This window comes from Ciconia boyciana, chromosome 4, assembly GCF_034638445.1.
Source record: "Ciconia boyciana chromosome 4, ASM3463844v1, whole genome shotgun sequence".
Taxonomy (NCBI): Eukaryota; Metazoa; Chordata; class Aves; order Ciconiiformes; family Ciconiidae; genus Ciconia; species Ciconia boyciana.
This window is the reverse complement of record NC_132937.1, coordinates 3,023,879-3,037,810: the sequence shown is the minus strand read 5'-3', so window position 1 is coordinate 3,037,810 and position 13,932 is coordinate 3,023,879. Positions and strand designations below refer to the sequence as shown.

General features: G+C 45.7%; 1 protein-coding gene across 5 annotated transcripts in view; it reads left to right on the top strand.

The window, feature by feature from the left end:
- Positions 1 to 13,932, top strand: part of LOC140650892 (synphilin-1-like) — a 127,324-nt gene that overhangs the window by 48,806 nt on the left and 64,586 nt on the right. For 2 of the 5 annotated variants that reach the window (XM_072859738.1, XM_072859743.1), the window contains exon 1: positions 979 to 1,018. Coding sequence is in view for 1 of the 5 variants with exons in the window: in XM_072859737.1 (XP_072715838.1) it covers positions 962 to 1,018 (57 nt within the window). In the remaining 4 variants the exon portion in view is untranslated. Of the gene's footprint in view, positions 1 to 915; positions 1,019 to 13,932 lie in introns of those variants that run through there. The other 3 variants (XM_072859737.1, XM_072859742.1, XM_072859740.1) reach the window with 3 other exon arrangements.

Sequence of the window (13,932 nt, the reverse complement as noted above, 5' to 3'; positions counted from 1 at the left end):
GAGGGGGAAGAGGTACTCCAGGCACCGGAGCAGATATTCCCCTGCAGCCCGTGGTGAAGACCATGGTGAAGCAGGTTGTCCCCCTGCAGCCCATGGAGGACCCCATGCCGGAGCAGGTGGATACGCCTGAAGGAGGCTGTGACCCCGTGGAGAGCCCGCGCTGGAGCAGGCTCCTGGCAGGACCTGTGTCCCTGTGGAGAGGAGCCACGCTGGAGCAGGTTTCCTGGCAGGACTTGTGACCCTGCAGAGGACCCATGCCGGAACAGTCCTTTCCTGAAGGACTGCACCCCGTGGAAAGTACCAATGCTGGAGCAGTTTGTGAAGAACTGCACCCCATGGGAAGGACCCATGTTGGAGAAGTTCGTGGAGGACTGTCTCCCATGGGAGGGACCCCATGCTGGAGCAGGGGAAGAGTATGAGGAGGAAGGAGCAGCAGAGACAAAGTGTTATGAACTGACCGCAACCAATTCCCCATCCCCCTGCGCCTCTCGGGGGGAGGAGGTAGAGAAGTTGGGAGTGAAGTTGATCCTGGGAAGAAGGGAGGGGTGGGGGGAAGGTGTTTTAAGGTTTTGGGGTTTTTTTTCTCATTATCTTACTCTGATTTGGTTGGTAATAAATGAATTTCCCCAAGTTGAGTCTGTTTTGCCTGTGATGGTAATTGGTGAGTGATCTCCCTGTCCTTATCTCGACCCATGAGTCTTTTGTTGTATTTTTCTCCCCCTATCCAGTTGAGGAGGGGGAGTGACAGAACGGCTTCGTGGGCACCTGGCATCCAGCCAAGGTCAACTGACCACAGATTGTTATGAATGACTTACTTTACAAGTTAAATATTTTTAGTATTCTAGCAACTATTTTAAAACATTTTTTTATGTTTTTGACTGTTTAGCAAATAATATATTTATCTTTTTTAATTAGGTCTTTGCTACTGTTCTGACTTACACAAAATGTCCATAGAAGAATAATGGAAGCCCCTGAATACCTCGATTTGGATGAAATAGATTTTAATGATGATATATCAGTAAGTACAAATCTTATTTTATTTATGCAAGTTGAGACAATCTTAGATATCTCAATCCTGATATAACAAACAACACTGTTGTTAGGAGCAAAATTTCTTTTTGCCTTATATCTGGGAATGGTTAAATAGGTGGAATCCACAATAAAAATAAGGTATCTTGTAAGAGAAGTCTCCTGCTTCTCTCATCTCTGAATTGCTCCCTCTTATATGAAGAGTTATTGTTCCCTCTTATATGAAGTTACTATTCTGCCCTTTCCCACAGCAGCCATCTCCAAGTACAGCAAGGTTTTCTAAATAGGTCTGATGTAGCGACTTGTGACATTCTAGAATGCAGAAAAAGGCAGAAGGACTTCCAGGGTTTCAAAGACAGCACTGATCCTTTGTGTTAAACCTAAAAGAATTGCAACTGTAAATGTAAGCAAAAATACTGCTCTTATAAGTTAGTTAGTGGTTGTTATAGGAAACACTGATACAGTATATTCACTTACTCTTAATTATACTTCTACTGCCAATGTTTTACGTGTAACGGAGTTGCCAATATGTTGAACATCTGGTTAACTAGGGACTTGAATACATACATTAAATTCACCATAATAAGAATTTACTAATTCAATTTTCAGGTTGCTTTTACTGTCAAAGGCAGTATGCCCCCATCTCCCTCCACATTTTTTATAATTTTATAGGTTTTGTTGTTTTTTTACAAAGGGTCTTGTTTTCCCTTTAGCATTTGGGACTCTTGATTAATTTTAAAACATTCCAGATGCTTTATTCATAGACAGTTTCCTTTTGGAGAAGATTTTATTTTTAATTATTGTAACAATTAATTGTTATTAACGATGAATATGGTGAATGCCCAAGATACTAAAAGACAACAAGCCAATCTTGAGAGGATACCTTATTCTGGGCAACTTTCTTCTTATTACTGTTATATGCTAGATCATGTCCTGGTATCTGTTTCTATACTTAGTTTTGTAAAACTATAAAATATAATACATATAACCTCTCCATGTCTCTGACCATTGTGACTGTTACTGCATACTGGTGGGTTTAGGTTACTCACTTTTCTGCTGAACAAATCAGGCTGCCTGTTTTAATAGGCTGTTCTCTGATTTGATGCTGAACCTTAAATTAACAACCAGCACAAATTATAGAGGTAGCAATTTTACTCTTCTGCTTTAACAGTTAGGGGAAAAAATAATTTGTTGCCAGATGCAAAATTAACAAGAGAATTCCTGGTTATTCTAGTACTGTACTCATCTCTTAGTGTATGTAATTTAGAGATACCTGGCCTTCACATTTTATCACTAGGCTGCTGTGGAAAGAGCAGCTGCACAGCACTGGTGTTCACAATTTAAATTGTTCCTGTGTACTGGGTCTGGCTGGGATGAAGTTTTGAAGTTAACTTTCTTCATAGCAGCCTGTATGGTGCTGTGCTTTGAATTTGTGGCTAAAACAATGTTGATAACACACAAACGTTTTGGCTGTTGCTGAGCAGTGCTTCCACAGCATCAAGGATATCCTTCTTTGCTGGGTAAAAAACTGGCTGGATGGCCGGGCCCAAACAGTGGTGGTGAATGGAGTTAAATCCAGTTGGTGGCCGGTCACAAGTGGTGTTCCCCAGGGCTCAGTATTGGGGCCAGTTCTGTTTAATATCTTTATCAATTATCTGGATGAGGGGATTGAGTGCACCCTCAGTAAGTTTGCAGAGGACACCAAGTTGGGTGGGAGTGTTGATCTGCTTGAGGGTAGGAAGGCTCTGGACAGAGGGATCTGGACAGGCTGGATCGATGGGCCAAGGCCAATTGTATAAGGTTCAACAAAGCTGAGTGCCGGGTCCTGCACTTGGGTCACAACAACCCCATGCAACGCCATAGGCTTGGGGAAGAGCGGCTGGAAAGCTGCCTGGCAGAAAAGGACCTGGGGGTGTTGGTTGACAGCTGGCTGCATATGAGCTGGCAGTGTGCCCAGGTGGCCAAGAAAGCCAATAGCATCCTGGCTTGTATCAGAAATAGTGTGGCCAGCAGGACTAGGGAAGTGATTGTTCCCCTGTACTCGGCACTGGTGAGGCCACACCTCGAATACTGTGTTCAGTTTTGGGCCCCTCACTACAAGAGAGACATTGAGGTGCTAGAGCGTGTCCAGAGAAGGGCAACGAAGCTGGTGAAGGGTCTAGAGCAGAAGTCTTATGAGGAGCGGCTGAGGGAACTGGGATTGTTTAGCCTGGAGAAAAGGAGGCTGAGGGGAGACCTTATTGCTCTCTACAACTACCTGAAAGGAGGTTGTCGAGAGGTGGGAGTTGGTCTCTTCTCCCAGGTAATGAGTGATAGGACAAGAGGAAATGGCCTCAAGTTGCGCCAGGGGAGGTTTAGATTGGATATTAGGAAAAGTTTCTTCACGGAAAGGGTGGTCAAGCATTGGAACAGGCTGCCCAGGGAAGTGCTTGAGTCACCATCCCTGGGGATATTTAAAAGATGTGTAGATGTGGTGCTTAGGGACATGGTTTAGTGGTGGACTTGGCAGTGCTAGGTTAATGGTTGGACTTGATGATCTTAAAGGTCTTTTCCAACCTTAATGATTCTATGATTCTATGATTCTATGATTCTATGATTCTAAGGCTTTCTCTCCAACCCCCTTCTCCACCAGAACAAGTAGGTTAGGCATGGGCAAGAGGTTGGGAGGGGATATAGCCAGGACAGGTGATTCAAACTGACCAAAGGGATATTCCATACCATATGATGTTGTGCTCAGCAGTTAAAGTTGGGGAAAAGGAGGAGGCAGGGGGGACATTTGTGGTTGTGGAATTTGTCTTTCCAAGCAACCGTTATATGTGCTGAGGCGCTGCTTTCCAGGAAGTGTCTGGACATCTGCCTGCCAATGAGAAGTAGTGAATGAATTCCTCTTTGTACTTTGCTTGTGCACGCAGCTTTTGCTTTCCCTATTAAACTATCATTATCCCAATCCACGAGTCTTGTTGCCCTCCTTTCATTTTTTTCTCCCCATTGCCTGGGAGAGGTGAGTGAATAAAAGGCAGGGTGGGTTTTTGGCTACTGGCCCACCACATTCCTTTTTAGCACTCAATATGGGGCATGAGATAACGACAGTTTTGATCTGAGCATGCTATAGGTGTTGTAGTTGTTAATTCGCAGGCTTCTGTACAGGTCATGGAGCTTGGTTGCTTTACTGTATAGTAGAGTCTAGGGATTGTTAGTGGCTGCTTTCAACTCTTGTTGTTTGCTGTGCCGCTTATCTCTCTGTCTTGCTGTGCCTGGGAACATTTGATAAAAGCAGTGGCCATGCACTTGGCCCTGGCATTGATGCCGGTCCTGTGTTGGGTGGGCTATCTTGTGGAGAGAATGAGGGATTGCACCTTCCTCTTTTCGTCTGGGATTGACATGGCTGGCTTTGTTGCACAGGCTCCCGAGGTTCTTGTACATCCTTATGTAAGCTGTTTGATCCTGTTATCTAACATAATTGGCCTTTTGTTAGGTGTGTGGAACCTGGTTTCATTCTGGCATAAGAAAAAACAATTTTGGGTGAGGCGATACTGAAACGTTCTCTTAAGCGGTGGATCCCTGGGTGGCAGGGTGCGTGGAAGGATTTGGGCAGGTGCCTATTGCAGTTATCACCTCCAATAACCTGGGATTTTATGCCTGAATAGGCATGTAATCCTGTTGAATTGGCATGCCACTGGACGGAAGGGTGCCTTGCCTACCCTGATGAGACCCAGCAGCTCCTAGCACTGTACTGGGGCTTGGCCTGTGCCTATTGAGCCTCCGTTCAGCACCATCAAAGGAGCATGGTTGAGACAGCGACTCAAACCACATCTGAGGACACCATGGATGAGACAGGGACCAAAACCTCAACTACAGTAATCACCCTGGTAGTGAAAAAGAAACACTGGGTGCAGAGGTTGACAGGACCATACCATCGATTAGTAAGGGAGGAGGAGGAGGAAGGGTCTGATCAGACGTAGAAGAAGGGCTGAGAATGCCTCTTTCCTTGATTTTGGAGAAGGGACTTCTGGTTTGACATTGTGGGGGTTTGGTGGGTTGACCTTCGCTAGCTGCCAGCTGCCCACCAAGCTGCTCTATAACTCCCCCTCCTCAACAGGACAGGGAGAGAAATAGCGACGAAAAGCTCGTGGGTCAAGATTAGGACAGGGAGATCACTCAGCAACTACTGTCACTCTCCTCTCTCCCAGCTGCTGTTGCGCAGCAGTTTTTGCCCCTTCTTAAATATGGTATCACAGAGGCACTACCAGTGTCACTGATTGACTCAGGTTTGGCCAGCAGTGGGTCTGTCTTGGAGCCAGCTGGAACTGGCTCTGTCTGACATGGGGGCAGCTTCTGGCATCTTCTCACAGAAGCCACTCCTGCAGCACCCACAACTACCAAAACCTTGCCACGTAATCCCAGTACAGGGGGTCAGATAGTGAATACTCTGACCGGGAATAGAGGGTCCCTGCCTCTGGCCAGACAGAGGAAAGGGATGACCGGGTTTATTGGACTGTGTGGATTTGATGGCCTGATGCATCAGATCCATAGGAGTATTAGGCTTTGGTGGACATCGGTGCACAGTGTACCCTAATGCCATCAGGGTAGAAGGGAGAAGAACCCATCTGGATTTCTGGAGGTACAGGGGGATCCCAACAGTTGTCTGTGTTGGAGGCTGGGGTGAGCCTAACAGAGAACAAGTGGCAAAAACATCCTATTGTGACCGGCCCGGAGACTCCGTGTATCCTTGGCAATAGACTACCTCAGGAGAGGGTACTTCAGGGACCCGAGACAGTACTGCTGGGTCTTTGGTGTAGCCACTGTGGATGCAGAGAAGATTAAACAATTGTCTACCCTGCCCAGCCTCATGGAGGATCCCTCTGCTGTGGGCTTGCTGTGTGTCAAAGAACAGCAAGTGCCAATTGCTACCATGATGGCACACCGACGACAGTATCACACCAACCAAGGACTCCCTGGTTCCCATCTATGAGTTGATTTGTTGACTGGAGAGCCAAGGAGTGATCAGCAAGACTCACTCACCCTTTAATAGTCCCATATGGCCAGAGCAAAAGCCTGATGGAGGGTGGAGGTTAACAGTAGACTGTCGTGGCCTCAACGAAGTCACACCACTGCTGAGTGCTGCTGTACCAGATATGCTAGAACTCCAATAGGAACTGGAGTCAAAGGCAGCCAAGTGGTACGCTACAACTGACATTGCCAATGCATTTTTCTCAATCCCTTTGTCAGCAGAATGCAGGCCACAGTTTGCTTTCACGTGGAGGGGTGTCCAATACACCCGGAATCGACTGCCCCAGGGGTGGAAGCACAGCCCCACCATTTGCCATGGACTGATCCAGACTGCACTGGAACAGGGTGATGCCCCTGAACATCTACAGTACATCGATGACATAATCATGTGGGGCAACACAGAGAAATATGTGTTTGAGAAAGGAAAAAGAATAATATAGATCCTTCTGAAAGCTGGTTTTGCCAGAAAGCAAAGCAAGGTCAAAGGACCTGAACAAGAGATCCAGTTCTTGGGCCTATGAAGAAAGGCTGAGAGAGTTGGGGTTGTTCAGCCTGGAGAAGAGAAGGCTCTGGGGAGACCTTATGGTGGCCTTTCAATACTTAAAGGGGGCTTATAAGAAAGATGGAGAGAGACTTTTTATCAAGGCCTGTAGTGACAGGACAAGGGCTAATGGTTTTAAACCAAAAGAGGGTAGATTCAGATTGGACATAAGGAAGAATTTTTTTACGATGAGGGTGGTGAGACATTGGAACAGGTTGCCCAGAGAATTTGTGGATGCCCCATCCCTGGAAGTGTTTGAGGTCAGGTTGGACAGGGCTTTGAGCAACCTGATCTAGTGAAAGATGTCCCTGTCCATGGTAGGGGGTTTGGAACTAGATGACCTTTAAAGGTCCCTTCCAACCCAAATCATTCTATGATTCTATGAAGAAAATGGAAAGGTGGGTATCGTCACTTCCCTATGGATGTGATCAATAAGATAACAACTACGTCCCCGCCAGCTAACAAGAAAGAAACACAAGCCTTCCTTGGCTTTGTGGAATTCTGGAGAATGCATATTCCAGGTTACAGTCAGTTTGTGAGCCCTCTCTATCGAATAACCCAGAAGAAGAACTATTTTGAGTGGGGCCCTGAGCAACAGCAGGCCTTTGAACAGATCAAATAAGAGATGGTTCGTGCAGTAGCCCTTGGGCCTGTCCATACAGGGCCAGCTGTGCAAAATGTGCTCTATACCACAGCAAAGGAGCATGGTCTCACCTGGAGCCTTTGGCAGAAAATACCTGGAGAGACCTGAGGTTGACCTCTACGGTCTTGGGGGTATCGAGGCTCTGAAGCTGTTGTGGTTTCGCCCCAGTCGGCAATTAAGTACCACACAGCCGCTCGCTCACCCTTCCCCCCAGTGGGATGGAGGAGAGAATTAGAAGAGCAAAAGTAAGAAAACTCATGGGTTGAGATAAGAACAGTTTAATAATTGGAACAACAACAACAAAAATAAATTGTAATGAGAAGGAAAACAACAAGACAGCGAGAGAGGAACAAAACCCAGGAAAAAAACAAGTGATACAACCGCTCACCACCCGCCAACTGACACCCAGCCAGTCCCCGAGCAGCGATCGCTACTCCCCAGCCAACTCCCCCCAGTTTATATACTGAGCATGATGTCATATGGTATGGAATAGCCCTTTGGCCAGTTTGGGTCAGCTGTCCTGGCTGTGCCCCCTCCCAGCTTCTTGTGCACCTGGCAGAGCATGGGAAGCTGAAAAGTCCTTGACTAGTGTAAACATTACTTAGCAACAGCCAAAACATCAGTGTGATATCAACATTATTCTCATCCTAAATCCAAAACACAGCACTATACCAGCTACTAGGAAGAAAATTAACTCTATCCCAGCCGAAACCAAGACAGAAGCCCACTACACCCCGACTGAAAAAGAGATGCTAGCAGCATATGAGGGGGGGTCGAGCCTCTTGAGAAGTTGTTGATACAGAAACATATCTCCTCTTGGCACCACGATTGCCTGTGCTACACTGGATGTTCAAAGGAATTATCCCCTCTACGCATCATGCAACTGATGCTACATGGAGTAAGTGGGTAGCATTAATCATGCAATGGGCTGAAATGCAGAACCCCAAGGATTCCTAATCCTGGAAGAGATCATGGACTGGCCAAAAGGCAGAGATTTCAGAGCATTGCCTGAAGAGGTGACTTGTGATGAGGAGACCCCACTATATAATGAGTTATCAGAAGGTAAAAGGCATTATGCTCTGTATACTGATGGATCCTGTAGTGTTGTAGGAAGCCATAGGAAGTGGAAAGCTGCTGTGTGGAGACCTACACAAGTCGTTCAAGCCATTGAAGGAGAAGGCAAGTTGAGTCAGTCTGCAGAAGTGAAAACCATCCAGCTGGCCCTAGAGATTGCTGAATGAGAAAAGTGGCCACTACTCTATCTCTGTACTGACTCCTGGATGGTAGCAAATGCTCTTTGTGGGTAGCTACAGCAGTGGAAGCTGACCACCTGAAAGTACAGATGTAAACCCATCTGGGCTGCCGCAATGTGGCAAGATATTGCTGCCCCGGTAGAGAATCTTGTTGCAAAGGTAGGTCATGTTAGATGCTCACATGCCCAAGAACCATGCTACTGACGAAAATCAAAACAATGAGCAGGTAGACCAGGCTGCTAGAATTGAAGTGGCTCAGGTGGACCTGCACTGGGAATGTAAGGGTGAGCTATTGTAGCCCCGTGGGCCCATGACACATCAGGACATCTAGGGAGAGATGCAACATACAGATGGGCTTCTGATTGAGGGGTGGACGTGACCATAGAGGCCATCGCACCCATGAATGCGAAACATGCAGCATAATCAGGACCCCTCTCGCTCATCTACCAAAGGTCTTGGGAGTCTGGGGAGGTCCCTGCTGACTGGAAGCTAGCCAGTGTTATTCCAATTTACAAGAAGGGCGTGAGGGAAGACCCAGGGAACTACAGACCTGTTAGTCTAACCTCAGTTCCTGGAAAAATTATGGAGAAGATCATACTGGGTACTACTGAAAGGCATTTAAAGAACAATGCAATCCTCAGGCACAGTCAACATGGGTTCACAAAGGGAAAGTCCTGTCTATCTAATTTGATATCCTTCTATGATAAGGTCACCTGCCTAGTGGATGAAGGGAAGGCGGTGGATGTAGTTTTCCTGGATTTTAGTGAGGCTTTTGATACTGTCCCTCACAGCATCCTTCTGGACAAGTTGTCCAACTGTGGGATGAGTGGGTTCACGGTGCGCTGGGTGAAGAACTGGCTGAATGGCAGGGCTCAAAGGGTTGTAGTGAGTGGGGCTACATCTGGCTGGCAACCAGTCACCAGCGGTGTTCCTCAGGGTTCAATTCTAGGGCCAGTCCTGTTCAATATATTTATCAATGATCTGGATGCAGGAGTTGAATGCACCATTAGCAAGTTTGCTGACGATACCAAACTGGGAGGTGCCATTGACTCTCTTGAGGGACAAGAGGCCTTGCAGAGGGATCTAGATAGATTGAAGCATTGGGCAATGATTAATGGGATAAAATTTAACAAGAATAAATTCTGGATCCTGCACCTAGGACGGAGTAATGCCAGGCACCAGTATAAATTGGGAGAGGAGTGGCTGGAGATCAGCCCTGCAGAGAGGGATCTGGGGGTGCTGGTAGACAGTAGGCTCAATATGAGGAGTCAGCAGTGTGCCCTGGCAGCCAAGAGGGCAAACTGCATCCTGGGGTGCATCAAACACAGTATAACCAGTCGGTCAAAAGAGGTGATTATCCTGCTGTATTTAGCGTTGGTGTGGCCTCACCTTGAGTACTGTGTGCAGTTCTGGGCCCCACAATTTAAGAAGGATGTGAAGGTCCTTGAATGCATCCAGAGGAGGGCAACAAAGCTGGTGAAAGGGCTGGAAGGCATGTCCTATGAGGAGCGGCTAAGGACTCTGGGTTTGTCTAGTTTGGAGAAAAGGAGGCTGAGGGGCGACCTCATTGCTCTCTACAGCTTCCTGAAGAGGGGAAGTGGAGAGGGAGGTGCTGATCTCTTCTCCATGGGATCCAGTGACAGGACGCATGGGAATGGTTCAAAGCTGCACCAGAGGAAATTCAGACTTGACATTAGGAAGCATTTCTTTACCGAGAGGGTGGTCAAACACTGGAACAGGCTTCCTAGAGAGGTGGTCAATGCCCCATGCCTGTCGGTGTTTAAGAGGCATTTGGACAATGCCCTTAATAATATGCTTTAACTTTTGGTCAGCCCGGAAGTGGTCAGGCAGTAGGATTAGATGATCATTGTAGGTCCCCTCCAACTGAAATAGTCTATTCTATTCTAATCAAGCAAACCATGCTAGTAAAGTGTCCCTGGAATAGAGGGTGGTGTTTGGGATATCAGTTTGGCGAGGTCTGGCAGATCGAATATATTGGACCACTGCCAGGAACACGCAAGGCAAGCGCTACATGCTTGTCACGATGGAAGTGACTACCGGGTGGCTGGAAACATACACTGTAAACCACCCCACTGCTCAAAACACCGTCTTGGTCCTTGAAAGGCAAGTTCTTTGGATGACACAGTACCCCAGAAAGAATTGAGTCAGACAGCGGGTCTCATTTCCGAAAAAACCTCATAGACTCCTGGGCCAAAGAGCATGGCATTGAGTGGGTGTACCACATTCCCTATTGCCTACAAGCCTCCAGAAAGATTGAGTGATACAATGGACTGTTAAAGACTATGCTGAGAGTGTCCGCAAATGGAAGCACTGGGATGTAAATTTAGCAGAAGCTACTTGGCTGGTTAACACCAGAGGATCTGCTAATTGTCCTGGCCCTTCCCAAACAAAACCCCTACATACTGTGGGAGGACTTAAGGTCCCCATAGTGCATGTAGGGAAGTGGCTGGGAAAGGCAGTGTGGGTTGCTCCTCCTTTGGGAAAAAGCAAGCCCAATTTTGGGATTGTCTTTGCTCAAGGACCTGGGTGTCCTTGGTGGGTAATGTGAAAGGATGGGGAAATCTGGTGTGTACCTCAAGGAGATTTAACCTTAGGGGAAAATAATCCATGATTTGAGTTGTATGTTATTGAAAGTAATACAGCAGGAACCACCTGAACCAGCGACGAATGAGCATCACAAGGAACCGGATGAGTGCAGCGGTGACCCAACCCAAGCTGTTCTTGGTGCCCTACAGTCCAGCACTCTGCTTCTCCTTTCCTGAGTGATCACCTTGACAGATCGGGCCCAAGTAATAGCTTGTTCTTATGGACATTTCCTGGGGGGCCCATGGAGTGGGGGAATTATATCTGTGTATATGTCAAGGGACAAGGGATAGGGGTTAATGAGGATGTATAAACCTCACTGTTGGATGTAAATATTGTTTAGTTATGTAGTATAAGTTGTAAGTGTTGGTAAGAGGGAATTTTGGGAATGAGGAATAAATGGAATGGGAAGGAGAAAAGAAAGGTATGGGATTTAAGGATCAAATATGGTAATGCATTGTCAGTTAGGTAAGTAAGTGGAAAGGTTTGAGTAGGGTATAGAAATGAAACAATATCTGAATGGGGTAGTCAGAGGATACTTAGATGTATCACATAACGTGGGACCTGAACGTGACAAAAATGATATGCAATAAGGATGGAGATTGTACTGGGTCTGGCTAGGATGAAGTTATGAATTTAACTTTCTTCATAGCAGCCTGTATGTTGTGCTTTACATTTGTGGCTAAAACAGTGTTGATAGCACACCAATGTTTTAGCTGCTGCTGAGAAGTGCTTGCACAGGGTCACGGCTTTCTCTCCAACCCCCTTCCCCACCAAATCAAGTAGATTAGGCAAGAGGTTGGGAGGGGACATTGCCAAGACAGCTGACCAAAACTGACCAAAGGGATATTCCATGCCATATGACATTGTGCTCAACAATAAATGTTCAGGGAAAGGAGGAAGAAGGGGGGATGTTCATGGTTATGGCATCTTTCCAAGCAACCGTTACGTGTACTGAAGCCCTGCTTTCCAGGAAGTGTCTGGGCATCTGCCTGCTGATGGGAAGTAGTGAATTAATTCCTTTGTGCTTTGCTTGCTCGTGCAGCTTTTGCTTTTCTTATTAAACTGTCATTATCCTGATTAATGAATCTTTTTGCCTTACTGATATTTTTCTCTCCATCACCCAGGAGATGGGAATGAGCAAAAGGCAGGGTGGGTGTTCGGCTGATGACTGGGGTCAACCCTCCACATCCTGTTAGTCCTCTGGTTCTAGTCCAATGCAGAAAAGTACTCACTAAAAATAATGCAGCAAGAAGGGTGTTATAATGATGCATTTCTAAAAGTACCTATATTAGAAAGCAACTTAGCCCTGATCTTTATAGACCATTTCAGCCAAAAGGACTGGAATGTAATAAGACATAGAAATAGACAAGGATCTGTTTTTTAAAACAAGTAGAGACTTAAGTGGTTTTGGTTTACTTAACATTGCATTGGTACACAAGTAAATGAAAGTGTACATTTCTCCAAAATAAGATATGTATGTTTTAAACTTAGATGGTACCATTGCAGATCCATCTGGTATAGTACATTTGAGTGTAGTTTAGACAGCAGGATAGGTTTATGGGACTCTTGCTTGCATTAAAAAAAAATAATATTCTGTCCACAGTGACATTAAGCAACCAAGCTGAATATTTTTATTTATTTCTTCATTAGTCAGTAACTATTCACAAAAAGAAAGAAATAAAAAATTAAGACCTTTAAGTTGCATTAAATGACATATAAACTTTAAAAATAAAAGTATATTTTAAACTTTCCCCTTTGTACTATTACTACTCTGATTTTGCACATTAAATTATCCCTGCTGTATGCTGTTATGGCTACTTGAAGGTTTCCTAATCCTCTAATAAGAATTCAGGATCTTTATTGCACTGTCATATTCTGCAAATTAAAAATACTATAATTATTTATGGGCTTACAGAAATAATACCAAATGACCCAGTCATAACAAGGGCTCCTGGTGCTAGATATTTGTAAACTATTTAGGGTTGAGTTTATAGATCATTGCTCTGATAATTCAGATAGATGGTTCTGTGTGAATAAAAGACTGGCTCTCTGGTTCCAGTGCAGGAATGGGCCTAATTTGAAAGTCTGCAAAATGTGAATGCAGTTAACACAGTGAATTATTACAGAATTAAGAAGCTGTTGAATTGTCATGTATTTTGAAAGAGTGTCGTGGTTTAGCCCCAGCTGGCAACTAAGCACCACTCAGCCGCTCGCTCACTCCCCCCCGGTGGGATGGGGGAGAGAATCGGAAGAGCAAAAGTAAGAAAACTCATGGGTTGAGATAAGAACAGTTTAATAATTGGAACAAAATAATAGTACTAATAATAATGAATTGTAATGAGAAGGAAAACAACGAGAGAGAGAGGAACAAAACCCAAGGGAGGGAAAAAAGGGGGGGGAAAAAAAAAAAAGATACAACCGCTCACCACCCGCTGACCAACGCCCAGCCAGTCCCCGAGCAGCGATCGCTACCCCCCGGCCAACTCCCCCAGTTTATATACTGGGCATGACATCATATGGTATGGAATAGCCCTTTGGTCAGTTTGGGTCAGCTGTCCTGGCTGTGCCCCCTCCCATTTCTTGGGCACCTGGCAGAGCATGGGGAGCTGAAAAAAGTCCTTGACCAGTGTAAACACCGCTTAGCGACAGCCAAAACATCAGCATGTTATCAATATTATTCTCATACTAAAATCCAAAGCACCGCACTATACCAGCTACTAGGAAGAAAATTAACTCTATCCCAGCCGAAACCAGGACAGTATCCACCCCTTATTCTATACCATTTACGTCATGCCCAGGTTCTACCCTTTCTAATACAATTAATTACCACCACTTTTCCTGTCTCTTTA